Source organism: Nicrophorus vespilloides, unplaced genomic scaffold, assembly GCF_001412225.1.
Source record: "Nicrophorus vespilloides isolate i.1.1-1 unplaced genomic scaffold, Nicve_v1.0, whole genome shotgun sequence".
Classification (NCBI taxonomy): Eukaryota; Metazoa; Arthropoda; class Insecta; order Coleoptera; family Silphidae; genus Nicrophorus; species Nicrophorus vespilloides.
Window position 1 is genome coordinate 899,313 of NW_017100098.1, and position 17,980 is coordinate 917,292.

General features: G+C 33.9%; 4 protein-coding genes across 4 annotated transcripts; 2 read left to right on the top strand and 2 right to left on the bottom strand.

Annotated features, from left to right (window-relative positions):
* Positions 1 to 69: 69 nt before the first annotated feature.
* On the bottom strand, positions 70 to 656 carry LOC108567871 (dynein light chain roadblock-type 2-like). The gene is made up of 2 exons (XM_017928582.1): positions 532 to 656; positions 70 to 479 (listed from the first exon to the last, which is right to left on the bottom strand). Exons 1-2 carry the CDS (start codon positions 578 to 580, stop codon positions 268 to 270), a joined length of 261 nt encoding a protein of 86 aa, XP_017784071.1. The 5' UTR covers positions 581 to 656; the 3' UTR covers positions 70 to 267.
* A 51-nt stretch (positions 657 to 707) lies between these two features.
* On the bottom strand, positions 708 to 1,352 carry LOC108567870 (dynein light chain roadblock-type 2-like). The gene is made up of 3 exons (XM_017928581.1): positions 1,224 to 1,352; positions 1,091 to 1,169; positions 708 to 1,036 (listed from the first exon to the last, which is right to left on the bottom strand). Exons 1-3 carry the CDS (start codon positions 1,224 to 1,226, stop codon positions 825 to 827), a joined length of 294 nt encoding a protein of 97 aa, XP_017784070.1. The 5' UTR covers positions 1,227 to 1,352; the 3' UTR covers positions 708 to 824.
* Positions 1,353 to 1,724: 372 nt separating this feature from the next.
* On the top strand, positions 1,725 to 2,665 carry LOC108567828 (exosome complex component RRP41). The gene is made up of 2 exons (XM_017928522.1): positions 1,725 to 1,995; positions 2,046 to 2,665. Exons 1-2 carry the CDS (start codon positions 1,822 to 1,824, stop codon positions 2,640 to 2,642), a joined length of 771 nt encoding a protein of 256 aa, XP_017784011.1. The 5' UTR covers positions 1,725 to 1,821; the 3' UTR covers positions 2,643 to 2,665.
* A 244-nt stretch (positions 2,666 to 2,909) lies between these two features.
* LOC108567867 (5'-3' exoribonuclease 2 homolog) lies at positions 2,910 to 7,901 on the top strand. The gene is made up of 8 exons (XM_017928577.1): positions 2,910 to 3,289; positions 3,348 to 3,541; positions 3,599 to 3,981; positions 4,058 to 4,521; positions 4,580 to 5,242; positions 5,302 to 5,942; positions 6,003 to 6,067; positions 7,414 to 7,901. Exons 1-8 carry the CDS (start codon positions 3,215 to 3,217, stop codon positions 7,824 to 7,826), a joined length of 2,898 nt encoding a protein of 965 aa, XP_017784066.1. The 5' UTR covers positions 2,910 to 3,214; the 3' UTR covers positions 7,827 to 7,901.
* The last annotated feature ends 10,079 nt before the right edge of the window (positions 7,902 to 17,980 follow it).

Sequence of the window (17,980 nt, forward strand, 5' to 3'; positions counted from 1 at the left end):
AACTTACTTTATTTTGTTTTCACCTATATACATTATAGTGTAATGTCAAACTCTAACTACCAAGAAAAATTAGAAATTCTGTATTACTATTAGATATCCTTATATAAAATAACCTGTACATCTTGATGTCTCCTTTTTTAAAATATTTAATAAGATATCCATCATCTTGGAAATTAAGAAATTATACACACTACTGATAAATTATAACTTTACTTGTAAAGTGAATTACACTGAAATTAAAATTTTAATGTAATTCTTAGCAGAAGTTCAATCGACAGGCGTCTGAACAACTAAAAGAATGAATTCTTTATCCGGCGCGACCATAATCTCATGTTTCTTTGAACGGATTCTTATGAACAGAAGATCGTTAGAAGGATCCAAATCACGAACAACACTCCGACTTTTCTCAGCCAGTGAGCTTATAAGACCGGCATACTGGACTGTAATCGTATTGTCCAAAGTGCTCTTGATTGGTATTCCTACAAGACGAATATACAAATTTCCAAAAGCGTTATCTATTTAACATATAACCTTCCGAATTAATTACGATGATTCCAACTACGCCCTCATGTGTATGCATCTTTTTCAATATCTCATCGATTTCATTTGACTGAAAGTATAAGTATTAAATGTGAAAATAAAAAATCAATAATTTTTGTGAACCATTTTTCATTTGACACCTGTCACAACAAATCAAAACCATAGCAAACTTTCTACAAATATTAGTATGTTTTATTTTAACAAATAAAAAAAGATATATAAATTTAAAACAGTAGCGAAATTATAAAATAAATTAGTGCAAGGCATCTCTTTAAGAGCTAAAATTACTCAGTGGGATTTTGGATCACAATTAGGATAAACTCCTTATCTGGAGCAACCATGATCTCATGCTTCTTGGAACGAATACGAAGGAAAGTCAGGTCATTGCTTGGGTCCAAATCCCTAACTACACTCCTTGCTTTGTCAGCCAAAGAGCTGATTAGACCAGAATATTGTACTGTTGTGGTATTGTCTAGTGTGCTCTTAATTGGAATGCCTGTAAAAAAATATTTGTTAGATCAATGATCTAAAGAAGTAATAACATAGTTACCTTCAGAATTCACTACAATTGTCCCAACAACACCCTTATGGGACTGAATGCGTTTCATGGTTTCTTCAATCTCGTTCGACTATATAGAAACAAGAATTACAATATTATAATTGATAGCATGAATTATTCTTACCATATTGTTTTAAAACAATTTTACAATTTTAATAAAAATGAATCACTACTTCTACTGACACTTCGCGATTGGAACCATCAAAAAACCAATTAAATTATTGTAGCAAACGTCAAACCCGTCACAACTGACAACCTATACTTGAAACTACTGAAAATAGATGGCGAGTTCCACTTGCGTCAAGTAGTAATTGTTAGTAATTTTATCACAAAAAGAAGAAACAAAGAATAATAAATATATATATTGGACTTCCAAAAATTATTTCATTTAAAAATATACTTTTAATGAGTTATAAAAATTTAAATCATATAGGATTATCGTTATGCAACTACGCGAACATGTGCTTATTAGTAATATAGTAAAACTATTGTTTCGTTAAAGTTTAATAATATTAAAAGTTTATTCAGGTATATAATATAAATATACTTATTTTGAATTCTTATAAGAAATAACAATTTAAAGGAAATTACAAAATTGTAGGACATATTATGTTGGCTACAATTACTTTGAAAATAGGTGCATGTGTTTACATCTTTATCACTTCATAACCTAGAACAATCTTTTAAATTGTAAAGAATTGAAAATTTATAAATACATAACTATGAGCAAAAAGAAAGAACTTGTTTCTAAAATTGGTCTTAGATTAGATGGAAGAAGGGCAGATGAACTTAGAAGGGTTCGTTGTAAGATGGGGGTGTTCAGTCAACCTGATGGAAGTGCATATATTGAACAAGGTCTAACTAAAGTGTTAGCTGCTGTATATGGACCTCATCAAGTAAGTTTTATGGTTTACAATATAGGTCTTAATTAATATTCTCGATTTAGGTCAGAGGGAATAGAAGTAAAGCACAACATGATTCTGCTATTGTGAATTGCCAATTCAGTATGGCTGTATTTTCAACATCAGAGAGAAAGAAGAGACCCAGAGGTGATAGAAAGTCCTCAGAGATGTCTATACATTTAAGGCAGGCTCTACTTGCTGCTATAAAAGTCGAATTGTATCCATGGTCACAAATTGATATATATGTGGAAGTATTACATGCAGATGGTGGAGTTTATCCAGCATGTGTAAATGCAGCCACATTAGCACTAATTGATGCAGGAATTCCACTTAAAGAGTATGTGTGCGCTTGTAGCGCAAGTTTGGCCAATAACGATATTCCCATGGTGGATATTTCGCATCAGGAGGAAATGTTAGGAGGTCCTACTCTCACAATAGCAGCGTTACCGATGTCTGAAAAGATAGTTCTCATGGAAATGTCCCAACGTTTCCACATTGATCATCTGCCAAAAGTTATGGCTAAAGCATTGAAAGGTTGCAAAGACATTAAAGTTATATTAGATGAAGCTGTTAGAAGCCATGTTGAGGATGTAGGTTGCTCAACTGGATGGTCAAATACCAGTCAAAAAATTAAAGTATAATTTACGAATAGATTAAATTTCATATAAACTGTATTATTATTATTTCCCTCTACTTTTGATGTTGATTAATTTTGTATAATTGTGTTATTAATATTGGTCAAATGACGAACATTTTTCCGTGGACAACCGGTTGGTGACCGCTGTTGTAAAACATGTTGGAGACCAATACTTTGACATTTTATGCAATAATACATTAACTTCCTCCTAGAGGGAGGTAGCAGCCGGAAAAAAAAAATAAATAAATTAACTATAATAACAATAATTGACTATAAGTGTAGTGAGGCTTTTCTTGCAGCGAAGATCTATGTTAAGTTTAACTTTAATTATGTTAAAATTTCATTTCGTGAAAGTGTTCACCAATGCGCATGAGCAAACATTATTTTGGTGCTGTTATAGGCACGCGGTTTTATTATCCCTCCATCTGCTGCTTGTTTGTATCTAAACTGTCGGTCACTGCTGGTCACTACTGGTCACTTCATTCTGTCATGTGCATAGTTTTCATAATATTTCTTTAAATTTCAACTTTTCAAAAATATTATCCACAAATTAAAAGTGTAAAGTTATCAGAAAATATGGGAGTTCCAGCGTTCTTTCGATGGCTGAGCCGCAAATATCCTTCGGTTGTGGCGACCTGTACTGAGCAAAAGGTAGGTTATGTTTGTTTGTTTTATATGGAGAGTTTGTTTTCAATAGTATATTTTACAGAGCACAGATGTAAATGGGGTGGAAATACCTATTGACACCTCTGAACCAAATCCCAATGGAGTGGAATTTGATAATTTGTACCTTGACATGAATGGCATCATTCATCCGTGCACTCATCCAGAAGATAAGCCTGCACCAAGAAATGAGGATGAGATGATGGTTGCTATTTTTGAGTGCATTGACAGACTGTTCCGGTAATGTTTAAACACTAATGTGTACAATATTAGCATTAATTTGTATTTGTGTTTTAGAATTGTACGTCCACGCAAGCTATTGTATATGGCTATTGATGGAGTTGCTCCTAGAGCTAAAATGAATCAGCAGCGTTCACGTCGCTTCCGTGCGTCCAAAGAAACTTCTGAGAAATTGAATGAGATGAGTCGCATTCGTTCAGACATACTCTCTAAAGGGGCTCACCTACCTAAAGAGAAGGATAAGGCAGATCATTTTGATTCTAATTGTATTACTCCAGGAACTCCATTCATGGATCGTTTATCTGAATGTTTGCAGTATTATATTTACCTTCGATTAAATACTGACCCTGGATGGAAAAACATTAAGGTGATACTATCTGATGCAAATGTTCCTGGTGAGGGGGAACACAAAATCATGGATTACATCAGAAAACAAAGAGGTTAGGGTAATACCAGTTAGGTATTAATAGAATTTGAAATTAGTTTGTAAGTTAACATTGTACTTTTTAATTACAGCTCAGCCAGATCATGACCCTAATACGCAGCATTGCTTATGTGGAGCAGATGCTGACTTAATTATGTTGGGATTAGCTACTCATGAGCCGAATTTTACAATCATCAGGGAAGAGTTTGTGCAGAATGCACCACCTAAACCTTGTGAGATCTGTGGCCAGCAGGGCCACAAAATGAAGGATTGCACCGGACTAGAACGACCAGATGATGGTAGCATGATTCAATTCACTTCAGAGCCGGAATTCATATTCGTTAGGATTAACGTACTTAGGGAGTACCTAAAGAAGGACTTGCAAATGCCGAATCTTCCATTCGAGTATGACTTTGAACGGGCAATTGATGATTGGGTTTTCATGTGTTTTTTCGTTGGAAACGACTTCTTGCCGCATCTTCCTAGTCTGGAGATTCGCGAAGGTGCCATCGACAGATTGGTCACTTTGTACAAGGAAACCGTTTATAAAACTAATGTAAGAATATTTTATAATTTACTATTTACCAAATATTTACAATAGAAATTTATTGTAGGGTTGGATAACAAATGCGGGCGATGTTAATCTGGAAAGGGTTCAGATGATCCTCACGAATTTAGGAATGGCAGAAGATGTAATTTTCAAAACGAGGCAGCAAAAGGAGGTAGCTTTTAAAGAGAGACAAAAGAGGAACGAATATTATAAAAGACAACAGAACAACCGACCAGATTGGTCTTTAGTTAAAGACACGCAATTCGGGCCAAAGCCCGTGGACGGTCCGCAATCTCTGACCAACGTGCGTCAAGAGGCTTTCCAAATTAGAAAAGCTGGTATGCACACTGATAGCGGATCAAATAAAACAGATACACAACCAGGGAGTAGGAACAATCAAAACGCAAATCGCAGAGGACAGAAAAGACCGCACGAAGCAACGTCGCAACAGCAAGAAGACGAGGAACCCAACGATGAAGTCAGACTTTGGGAGGATGGCTTTAAGGACCGCTACTATGAAAGTAAATTCGATGTCGATGCTAAGAATTTCGAGTTTAGATATTCTGTAGCCTTGCATTATGTGCGAGGATTGTGCTGGGTATTGAGGTACTACTATCAAGGATGTGCTTCATGGAAATGGTATTTTCCGTATCACTACGCGCCGTTCGCATCAGATTTCGTCAATATATCTGGATTAAGTACAGAATTCGAACGTGGAACAAAACCTGTAAGTATTGTTAATTATTTAGTTTATTAAACATTTTTATAATTATTGTTTTTTTTTAGTTTCAACCATTAGAACAGTTGATGGGAGTATTTCCAGCTGCAAGTAGCAAACACGTTCCAGAACCATGGACTGAACTAATGTATAGTCCTGAGTCGTCGATCATTGACTTCTATCCTGAAGATTTTAAGATAGATTTAAATGGAAAGAAATTTGCTTGGCAAGGTGTTGCACTTCTACCTTTCGTTGATGAGAAAAGACTGTTTCGTGCGTTGGAACCGTATTACTCTAAACTTACACCAGATGAAATTAAGAGAAATCAGCTAGGATCAGATCGACTGTACGTAGGTCCGCACAACAGTGGGTTTGATAAACTTCAGTCGATCTACGTCCAGAATTTGGATGCTGATACCGAAGTACACGTTGTTATTGATGGCATGGCAGGTCTTATAAAAAAGTCTAATAACCATGTTGAAGAGGGTTCCGTGTGCTATGCAACCGTCCAGGGATTGGACGACGTTTCGGACAATGCTGTGTACTGTGTAAATTTCTCAGATCCTAAGTATTCCGTAGAATTCATATTCCCCGCTGTCCGTCTACCCGGTGCCTTGGAACCTCCTAAAGTACTTAAACCTGGCGATCTCAACGAAGAAGAGAACAGGAATTGGAGACCGCGCATTGGCATGGCCCCATCCAATCAAAGGTAACTTAAAACTTTTTATTTTACCTGAATATTCATCATTCATTAATTTTTCGATTACAGAGCTTATTTACCGGACTCCGGTCACAGGATGGTCAATCACTACACTCCCAGAAATTATAATCAAGGTAAGATTTTCTATTTCTTTCTTGCGAAACAGAAGACACGGAAAATTGTTTAAGTTTTATCAGCCATACGTCAACCTGTCTGAGAAGCTAAAAAGAGGGTGTGTTATGAGTGTGTGTGGTGATATTGCGAAATTAGGCGTACGAATGTTTGTGACGGTTACACAAAGGATAGCAATTACGCGCCCCGTCGCCGCCGGTTTCACAAACCCCGCAAACATTACATAACACAATGGACGCCTCGGGGTCTCCGAAAACACACGACAATTGATATTTAATCATCTTTATATGTTGAATTCACTTTTCAATTAGATATCAATACATTTTTGTAGTACTTTTTGAAGCCAGATTTGATATCCTGGCGAAATCCTGCATAAGATTGTTGTCTCGAAGTGAGGATGAGCGATAAATTGAATCACAAAGGGTAGAAATAATTGGTGTTGTCCGAAAGTTTTGGAGAGATCTAATCATCTGGTGCGTTCGCGCGTGAATTCGTGGCCAATTGTCTTATAAACAACTGCCCACTGTCCAATTTCACCACCCTAGAAGGATAGTTAGGGTGGCCGGTCGCTCTTACCTCTATAATGTAATCTCCCCAATTCGAACAAATCAAATACACAGCGATTTAAAGGCACTCCCCCAGGCTATTCCGTTCTTTTTTACTTCTTTTGCTAGCCACGATTTAACGCAACGAACGCATTGTTTAAAAGGGCGGTTTATGCAGTTGTTGAGGCCACATTTAGCCACTCGAGACGTAAATCGCTTCATTTGTAAAGACGCCATTCTTCTCCCGTTCCGCACACGGGAACAGAATTATTGACGTTGGATAAAAACGAAATGTTGAAGAGAGAGAAGAGCTAAAAAGCGGCTGCGGATAGGAGAAATACCGAGAGAATGAATGCCTTCTACTTTAATTATGTTGAGTACCGATTTGAGCACTCGACTATTGAAGATTATGGACGACGCTTCCTACAATACATAAAGCGATTCCACCGTTCACAGTAAAATTATATATAAAAGTAATTATAACGAAAGAAATCATACACATTGATATGCAAAATACATTTGCGATTTTAATATTTGTTTTTCAAAAAATGGGGGGTGTAAATGGAACTTCGTTTTCAAATCGAAGGATGGGAGGGTTGTTGATTCGTACACACTAATGCATGCGTCCGTGCGACTGTATGCGTGTATGATTGACACACAATGGCGTTCCCCAATTGTTTGTTTTAATTGGTGATTGCCGGCACGCGCGACCCGTCACTATTTCAAATATTCCCGAATAAAGTGGCCTTTAATTGCTAAAAATAATAGCGTCCTGATCGATAACTTTTTTTTGTTTGTTTTAGATAACCACGGTTCAAGGGATAACAGGTACAACTCTAATGATCGCGGCGGTTACAATTCAGGTGGAAGAGGCGGCGGCGGGTACAATTCAGGCGGAAGAGGAGGTGGATATAATAATTGGGGATTCAATAATAACGGTGGCAATCGTGATGGTTATAATTCGAGAGGAGGAAGCAGAGGCGGATATAATCAAGGTGGTAGAGGAGGTGGTGCACAATCTTCCGGCTATCAAAGCGGAGGGTACAGTTCCCGTTTTAACAGCAGTACAGTAAGCGGAGGTGGCACAGGCGCTGGTTCAGGTCCCGACAGCGGAAACAGATATCAGCAACAAGGATACAGACAGGAAAATAAGAACCGCGGCGGTGGACAGGGTTACTCTGGTTACCAAAATCGCAACAACCAGAGTCGCCGATAACCGGAGCAAATACATTTTTTGACAGATTTCCTTTTTATTAAAGAAAATTCTGACTACCTATTTTGTTTTAAGTTTTACAGAGATGTAAATATATTCTTTGTTTATATAAATATATTTAGACAGAAAAGATATATATAAAAATAATTTTATGTGTCTGAAAGGTTCAATATATTGACTTAAAATAGTGTTTTAATTTTTCACTTACATTATTAGTTTGTATTTTTGTGAACTTAAGTACTTGTTGATTTGATAAAGAAAAGAAAATGATTGAGATAATTACTTGTTATGAAATGTGTACAGGGAGACTTGTTAATAAACATTTTTATTATTAGTAGAAATTTATATTTTATTTACATAATGCATAATTTTTATGTTTCGTGTGTATGAACTGCATTTACAATAAGTAAGTACTTTTTAAATAAATAAAATCAATAAATATACAACTGAATAAATATTAAGAGCCAAAAGGCTGCGGTCAATAGCACATATGTAAAATAAATGATTTTAATTTGGATATGTAGAAAACAAATTGCAAGCAAGTTTAAATTAATATAAAATTGTATTCGTTGCACGTAGCGTAGACACTATTGTTCGATATTTCAAGTAATCAATGATCAAATTATAAAGAAAAAATTAATATTTCAGTGACAAATTGTCCGTTTTTATTCTGAAACATCATGCTAAATGCTTTAATAAATATTCACACGAAATGGCAGCTTTTTGTCTACAATATTTTATTTTCATCTCTCTCTCTCTCTTATTCTTTTTTGTCACATGTCATCTCGTTGCGTCGCGTTGTTGCTACCCTAGATAATATAATATTCATGGGTCGCGCCCTCACAAGCCCTCAAGATGCTGGTAAGTAAAGGGGTTGCATTTCAATGCGCCCTCACCCATTGCATTCGCGTCACTCGCATGTGTGCGAGAAGAACGAGGGGTGCGTGCCGAGTCACTTCCTATTGTCTCCTGTTTCCGGATGCTTGCGTTGCGCTCCTTCCTCCACCGGAAACAATGCGAGACGCCAGAAGGAGCTCACGGGGAAGCGGCCAACAAGCAATTAGTGCACGCAAAGATTTGCTCACTCCATTCCTCATCCTTGAATCGAACTCGCTGACAACATTTCAATTCCAAATTACTTCCGCTGAATTGTGTTTATTGCTTTGTAGCGTTTTAGAAAATTATATAACCAGGCGCGACCACCATTTTATAATTTCAACTTATTACACCTATTACAGATACATAGCACTGAATACTTTCTACTATAGTTTAATTTTTATAGAAATTTATATTTACTAACAACAGTTTATTAATGAACTTTTATAATTTCAATATTATTATTTTGTAGCACGGAAAGATTGCGTTCAATAACCACATACAAACGGTATGTATATTATCATCACTACATATAAATCAATGCTCGTAGAATGGTTGTATTAGATCCTAATATTTCCTGCAAAGTACAGATGGGAATATGATAAACGGACGAGTGTATAATGTGGTCCCGGGAATTAGCAGCATGTGTGAATTGCAACAGTATGTGTGCGGGGGCGGTGGCGTTTTTGTGGGCGTCGGGACGCCGCTCTCTCTCGCTCATATAAAGTCGGGATAAATCTCTGCTGTCATCCGCACTGCGACTGGACAGCATTTTATGGTGCTATCAATATACATCCGACACACTGTCGCCCGCACCCGCTAAATAGATACTTTTAACAGATTTAGGGATTTGATAGACCTTGCCCACTCTCTCCAAATATTATATAATAAATCAAGCACACAGCGAGCACATAACAATTGATCGAGCTCACTCCACGAACATCGCTTAATTTAACTAATCCAACACCAATGCACACTCACATGTCACTCGCATTCGAATAGTTGTCAAAACATTTCGATTATCTCATATTTCTATATTTTTTAAATATACATTTTTTTTTATAAAACAAATATAAGAGTGAAATAAAATTTATTTCAATTTAACATCAAAAACATCTTTCTAATTGTTTTTTAATGTTAAAAACTTGATGTGTTGCGTTTTCTAACTAATGTCGACCAGTTAAATAAAAATTGTTTTAACTTATACAACTTTTTACATAATTTTTTAATTATATTTTCCTTAATTAATGTTATAATTTATGTCTCCCATTCACTGAAACTTTGGATTATAAAGTCTCTTCCTGAAATAGTTAATAATAATAGCTAATTCATTTATATAATATAGAAACAGCGTTATCTGCGTATCCTCGTTATACTTGGTTTTATTGTACAGTATCAAACAGATTAATTGAAACAAGTTTATGCAAATCTTTTTGTCATTATTTTTAAAATCATTCCAGATCATTTTCCAGAACTTATCTGGAAAATGATATGATATTATCTGCAAATAATAATTGTATTGAATATTGTTTTTATTTCAATTAGAAATAATTAAAGTAGATTTCGTGTAAATGGGAGATGCTGTATACTACAAAACAATTATTATTAAGTAATAATTTATTTCGGACATTTGAAACATTAAATTTATGAGAATGTTTGTTTTCATGAAAACATATTAGGAATAATTTGGAAATATTCAACTCCTTATTATTTTGAGCGACAATAATCAGTGATTGAGAAGCAGTTCCCTTTTTATATCGTGTTTATGCTGTAATTGCTTGAATAATTTACTATAATCGTTTTATTTTTATTGAAATTGGTATAATACCTATTTAGAGTTAATACTGCAATAATGAGGAGTTACCATTTGACCGTTACTGCAAAGGTTCTTCAATTAGTGTACTTGAATTGTTATCGTAGGAAAATAATTCTTATTTTATTAGAGTGTATATTCTTTCTTTGTGGATGAGAACTATTCAATGTGAACAATAAGTAAATTAAATCGAGGATAATTATAATATTTGTTGCAACAATAAATTACTAAAATGTAAACTCTTAATTTAATTGAGTGCAAAGGGCTATTGTCAACGATAATATTAAATGGATAAACTTTCCCAGTGGATCATTAATATGATTTTGAACATTAATAATAATTTATTTAAATCTATATAGTGGAACCTCGCTTAACGAGTTTAATCCGTTCTAAAATTTTAGGATATTTACTCGTTTACTCGTATAGTTTTCCCATATAAACGAATGTAAATTATGGTAATGCGTTTCTTGCCGGAAAAAAAGTATAACTTGGTCTCGATTTTTAATGATTTTGCTTTTCATATCTATGTTATTTTTGTTCTTCTGCATCTTCGGAGACATGCATGTGTTATTAAATTTTGCACAATAAAAACACAAGTAACATGTCTGTTTTCCAATTCACACACGTTGAAGTGAGTTTATATTATTTGTATAAATTCGGGGACTTGTACATAGTTTGTTTATATATTATAATAATGATTGGACACAATACATTTGTGTTTTGCATTTACAGCAAACATAAATTATATTTGCAAACTATAGTTCGCTTTAAATAAAGATGACAAAGAAAATCTAAGGTGGTTAATATATTCAAAAATACGCAATCCGGGACTTTTCTTCTCATCGTCTCTCGTTATGCGAAACGTCGCTCGTTAAGCGAGTAATTTTTCTTACAATTCGTTTTGCGAAATCCTCGTTATGCGAGGTGCTCGTTAAGCGAGGTTCAACTGTATACTAAATCTAGTGGTTTATAATGCTTAAGTCCATTTGTTGTTCTGCTGTTATCAAGCAGTTTAATAGGTATAACGTTAGTATGTGATTCCAGTCTATATTGAAATCTGCTAATACAGATAGTTATTATTATGTCCAATCTTTAATAAATATAACCCATTATAATTTGGTTTCTATTAGTTTTTTATATGTAAAAAAAATGTAACTGAGGATGGGTTGAGGTGCATTTAATAATAGGTAATATTATTATTCCGGTAAATAAAACGATGACGAGAAAGTGAAACGAGATCTAAGCCTCCGGTATTAAATTAATCCGGGGAACGGCCACCCTCACGTGAAACGGTTTCCGTCGCTGACGCCGCCGCCGCCGCCTCTGCTGCTGCTGCTGCGTTTGCCCGTAGAGCAACCCCCAAACAACGAGGGTTACGCACCGTCAATAATCCCTTAACAATATAAAATTGCTCCGACGGATGCTGTGTACCTGCACATCCTCTCCCTTGGTTACAGCAAAAACAACCCCAATACCAAATAATAGGAGATTAGTGCTCGGGTCTTAAATGCACAATTACTCATTACCCTGTCAAAACAGCGCACACATTATTATCACTCGTCCGGCCGAACGAAGTCAATAATACTTTACCCCTTGCTCGACCCGTCATTTCGTCCAATATTTAATTAATGTTACACCCCCGAACGGAACGAAATGAAACCTGTTTTCTTTATTAAGATCAGAAATAATAATTATCTTCGAACAAATATTTGATTTTATACTTTTAATACTATATTAATTATTTAAAATTATTCAGAGAATTATTTTTGAATGAACTTTAAATAACTTACACATATTATAAACGAAAAATAATATTATGATTATTTTTCCTTAACTTCCTTAAATTCCAATAAGTTCTATTAAATAAACAGTCGACTTGCATGCAAGTGAAATTACATTTTTAAATCGATGATTCTTAACATTTTCTTTAATATCGATTTCATTTTCAAGTTTTCCAAAACTTCCACCAAAAAACCATCTACATTCAAATATATCTCGACATTTTTTAAACCTATTGTTTGAGATAACTTTTGGATAACTTCATTTCTATTTTATTGGATGATAATTTATTTTCCTTGTACAATTTTTAAACAAATTTTGCGCCAAATTCCATTTAAGCATTACTTATGTCAATGTTTTCAATATACTCTTATTTAGACGTAGAAACTTAATATAATTCAATATAAACATGTAAATACATAAGAATATATTAAAAAAATATATTAATAAGAACTATTAAAAATCATTTATAATATTTGACTAGTTGCAATCTGTTTTAAGAAATAATATGTTGAATTCATGACATCAACAACAAAATAAATGGAGTCAAAGTATTGGTCCAATAACCAACCTTAACTTACGCACATTCAAGTCACGAACTCACGAACTGTTATAAAACTATTTGGCTATTTGGTCTGTAGCGCTTCAGTGTCCGGTAATTGTTCTTTTGAATTATTGAACTTTGTAGGAAGGGTGTTTGGGTGTATTTCCAGCAGGTTATATGGACTTGATTAGGTTTGTGTTGGTGAAAGAATGAATATCATCATTTGTGACGTACCACGGTAAACCATTCTCAGCATTTTTGATTTATCTCTCTAAATCACATATATAAATCATTAAAAATACAATATAACGTAATATAATGTAAAACGAAATACTCAAAAGAAGATATAAATTCAATCGATTGCAAATATAAAAATTTAAGTTATTTTATGTTTTTTTTTTTAACTTTCGTAAGTTGTGAAACATGAAGTACCCGGTTTTTTTGGCATTTGGTATAAAATTGTGATTGTATTTGTCATTGATGTGAAAAAGGGTGGAAGTTAAGGTGATCGGCTTGCATGGTAGGTCGCACCCATACCATTTACGATTAGTTTAAAAATTGAAACGAACTTTTGTTATTAACATTGCACGAGTGAGTGATGTGTGTATGAGTGTGTGCACGGGGTTGTGTATTTTTTAAGGGTATTCGTTAGACAATGGGTTTTCATGTATACGGTAGAGAGAGAAAGAGATGAATAAGAGGGCCTGGGTAGCGACTAGTCGGTATATTAACAATACCCACTTGAGCAGTCGCTACCTAAGGCCAGCACTTAAAAAAGTGCCCTTTGTCCTGGCCCAGCGACATCTGCACATAGGTGCTACGTACTATAAAAATATATTCAGCGGCGAAATAAAGCGTTGCGTAAATGGATCAAATGGGCCGTGATTCCATCTAGGCGCAAAGTAGAAGTTGTAAAAAAATATGGAGCGTGATTTAGGATTTTATTTTAATATTATTATTTTTTTGTTAGTCTCTTCTATTTTGTGCCGAAACGCTTGGTCGTTCTGGGGGACAGGGAGAGAGGTATGAGTGGAAAGGAGTGGAGGTCGTCGCCAGCGGGAATTGGCAATTTGTCAGCAATTAAAACAAGACATCATTAAATCAGAAGCAGCGGCAGCGGTCTTGCAGTTGGCCTTTGTTAGGTCACGTATGCCACCCCAGCCGCCCCCGACCACTGCCAACCACTTGACGCTCTCCCCCCTGAACCTTAATGCACACACACACATACAACATACACATTTCCACCGATAAAAACTCCAAATCCAAAGCCCCAAATAGGGCGCACACATACATACATCGTCATTAAGCGAACGTCGAATCAATTAGAGATCATAAAGAACCGCCCTCCTTACAATTTTTCAAATCATGGGTCTATTATATTTCAATAAAAATACCAAGAATAGTAACGACAAAAGACAGGCGTTGTTTCCCGAAATTACATGAGTGTTAACGTACGCCAATGAGTAATGATATTACGGAAATCTCAGGAAAATAATTCCTGTAACGACGATGAATTAATTTAGTTTACGTTGGTACTTGCGTCAGCATATTGTAAAATTGCATCTGTCAGTTCTCATTACAATCAGGTATAGGGTGTATAGAGTATAACATATGCAAGATACAAATATACAAGGTATACCTAAGTTTATATTGACGGTCATCAAGACCGTAAATGAGAGTGTGATGTTAACTTCAGGTTAAGAAAATAAATTATAGAAATATGTACTATTGAGAAAAAATGCTTATCTTTGGTCATGAAATGATATAATGCATAATATTAGTAGTTTTTTCAATTTTTTGTTTGTTTTTGCAACATATTTAGTTTTAATATCAATATAATTTGAGACTTTAAATTAATTTATCATATTTATCTATAAAATTACTACATTACTAAAGTATGATTTAGTGCAGGATTGGTCAATAGTTCTATTCTATCTCTATTTATAACTATTTTTAAATTTAAAGAATGAACCATGTGTATGAATAAGTATAAAATTCAACAAGGAATAATAATAAACTAAATCTATTGTACAATAAAATAGAAAATGAGAAATTGTTTACGTTATAGTTTTATTATCTTTTTTGTTTTAGTATATACATATTTTAATGAGCAAACCATATATTGATATTTTCGCGAATAAAGGTGGACCACGTCTATGGCGACGACGCAACCTGAAGTGAAGAGGTTTTTGGATTCGTTAACGCTCGTTCCTTCGTTCTTTCTATGCTCTGCTTGACAGCCAAAAATGAAATAATGAAAAAAAATCTGTGACTTCAAAAATGAAAAGTAAAATAAAGAGAGAAAGAAAAAAACTTTGCGAATATACAGAAATACCTCATAATTGGCTCCAACAATATCCCGTACTAATTGAGGAACAGCACAAAAAGTCACCAATTTTTCTTATTTTTAGACTATTTTTTTATTCTCTATTTCTCAATTAAAATGAATTTAATTTTGAAATTTTCACACCGGACTGTGAATCTTTGCTTATTTAATAAATCTATTTGCTTTTGGTTTGTACAATAAATACAATAAATTTAACACTTAACCTACCAAGACTTCTTGTGTATTCCTAACTTGAGTGGGCAATTGACCATTAAAAAAATAGGTATCTTAATAAAAACATAGATTTTAGCAAATTGGATAGTGAACAAAATATTTTCTTTTATTTAGAAACATTGTACATTGTATTCGTTTTCAATCGAAATTTAAAAAACGTTGATTTGATGGTTAAATTAACTAATAAAATTTACATGTAAAGTTAAAAAAATAGAATTGAAATATGTACAAATCTTGTGGTAATAATGTTAATAAACAACAACTCTAGAATAGTGGTTTTCAAATACTAAAGTTAATAGTTTTCTCTCTTTAATGTTATAAAATATTTTACACACAAATAAAAATTTCAAACATATTTATGTAATCATAATAATAAAATTAAAAAGATCAACCGTAACATAGGTCTCCCTGTATTTACTTATATAAAATAAATATTAAAATATTCAATTGAAATATACTTGTTAATTGGTAAATAATCATTAATTAATTAACCAATCGATTTTTTTTAATAGGCACTTAAAATGTTTTATATTGAGTAAATTTTGAAACTGATTAATTCAATTTGCATTATTTAACTCCGGTTCCACTATATAATTTACATTACAAATATTACAAATGAAATTATATGTTACCGTATAGAATCGTTTACCTAAGACCGAAAATTGTCAGTACATGAAATTATCGTATGTTTTTTTTTTCTGCGAAGCTGAATATTCTAGGCAGACTGAGTGTCGTGGATCGAACCAATGCAATTTCTTTTCGAATGAATTTCTGCGTGACACTTTTAAAATTCTAATTAGCAATGCTGGGATCGTTCATGGGAACGCTGGGGGTGGCCAGGGGAGAATTGCAAGTTGGTCGTTAGTGCGACGGAATGAGTGAATTCTGGAGTGGATGCAGAGGAATTCAACCCCCGCTGAAACTCGCTGTATTTCGGTGTCTTAACATTCGAATGGTTTCGAATGGATGTTTTCGCAATTTGCTTAAGGTGCAGTACGTCCGCAACGAGAGTGAATCGATGAGATGTGTGTGCAGTTGGGTGCGTCGTGTGGGAGCCCAGACCCACATGGGCGACATCGAAGATCCGACGGCGCCCCCGGCGACGACTCAGGGGGTGACTTGGGGGACCACACCAGGATATCCACGGGGCTCACAGCGTCGATCCATTCGAAACCACTGATCTGCATGCAACGCAAAAATATCTCTACCATTGTGATTATTCCTCGGACGCTCAGATTCAGTATTTTCACGTCGGATACCATCAGTTTTTCTTCCTTCCGTTCCTTCCTTTTTTAATTATTTGTTCTGTGGGAATCCGGTCGTTCGGAACATTTTAATAATTCCATCTAGACTTTTCGACTTCTCTTAAAGAAATCCCGAAATTTCCGCTTAATTGAATCCTCTGTGATTATTTTCATAACTAACGTTTTCCCTTAACAAATATATCACACGGTTCTCCAATTTTACACAATTAACAAATATTGTACATATTTACGTTTCGTTTTAGATCTACAAGCAAAATAACTATTACTTACTTATTTGACTATACGAAATATAAAAAACAATTACAATTAGCAAATCTTCAAAAATCCATTAAAGAATCACAATCTTATTTTCCAATAAGTTCCCTACAATTAGAGGAAACATTGTAAACATTTAGAGAAATAATTAAATAAATATTAAGCAAACTATTTCTTATAAATATATTTTTTGTTTTAAAATTAAGTGTTAAAAACAAAGAAAATAGTTATTGTATAGTATTAAGCAATAATCATAAAGTAATGTATATTTAATTAGTTATAATAAAAATTTGATGGAAAATATATAATTTTGAGTTGTTTCTATATTAACTACATATAAATTTTAACAAAGTACACAGATAAATTTCTAAAATAAAAAAAAATGTTCCAGAATTTACATTTTGTATGAAAATAATAATTTAAGGTTAATTTTATCAAAATAAATATCCAGTTCTCGTCTTGATTTCAAGTGAATTCCGTGAAAAGGTAAATCATGTACGAGGATTTTCAAAAGTTCTGTTTTAACTTCGTTGATAACCGAAATAAAATGATAACTGCCGTAGATACATACGGGACATACAAAAACGTTCCAAGTGAAGACGAGTTGGTCTTAGAATACAAACAAGTGAAGATTGAGAAGGACGCAGGTTTTCGGAATGATATCTCGTTTGAGTATTGTAATCTACGGGAAAATTTTGATATATTTATCGATGTGATAGAAAGATGGATAATAAAACACAATCATCATGATAATATAATCTATTTACGTTGGATCAAAGGTCTTAATATTATAATCAAGTGGAAAATTGTGCCAGCCGTGAAAATTTTGGAGTCGTTTATTCCTTTGAAGATGGAGATGAGCAGCAATGAATTTTTGTATAGCGTAGAATTTAACAATTCCAATACCACTGAATTCTTTTCGAAAATTGATGATGTGTATCATACGATTGACTTGTGCATATATCAAATGCGCAAGCACTTCAACAACTAATTTTGTAGATATTTGACATATATTTATAGTGTTTAACAATAAATTGACAGAAATACAAAGTGTTAAGTTTAATT

What these genes read in the sequence shown, in the direction of transcription:
- LOC108567867 (XM_017928577.1), top strand. Translation starts at nt 3,215, where the DNA reads ATGGGAGTTCCAGCGTTCTTTCGATGGCTGAGCCGCAAATATCCTTCG. An exon ending in CGACCTGTACTGAGCAAAAG is followed by an intron (nt 3,290 to 3,347) that starts GTAGGTTATGTT and finishes TATATTTTACAG; the next exon opens with AGCACAGATGTAAATGGGGT. An exon ending in TCGAACGTGGAACAAAACCT is followed by an intron (nt 5,243 to 5,301) that starts GTAAGTATTGTT and finishes GTTTTTTTTTAG; the next exon opens with TTTCAACCATTAGAACAGTT.
- LOC108567870 (XM_017928581.1), bottom strand. An exon ending in AATTGTAGTGAATTCTGAAG is followed by an intron (nt 1,037 to 1,090) that starts GTAACTATGTTA and finishes ATTTTTTTACAG; the next exon opens with GCATTCCAATTAAGAGCACA.
- LOC108567871 (XM_017928582.1), bottom strand. Translation starts at nt 580, where the DNA reads ATGCATACACATGAGGGCGTAGTTGGAATCATCGTAATTAATTCGGAA. An exon ending in CATCGTAATTAATTCGGAAG is followed by an intron (nt 480 to 531) that starts GTTATATGTTAA and finishes TTCGTCTTGTAG; the next exon opens with GAATACCAATCAAGAGCACT.
- LOC108567828 (XM_017928522.1), top strand. Translation starts at nt 1,822, where the DNA reads ATGAGCAAAAAGAAAGAACTTGTTTCTAAAATTGGTCTTAGATTAGAT. An exon ending in CTGTATATGGACCTCATCAA is followed by an intron (nt 1,996 to 2,045) that starts GTAAGTTTTATG and finishes TTCTCGATTTAG; the next exon opens with GTCAGAGGGAATAGAAGTAA.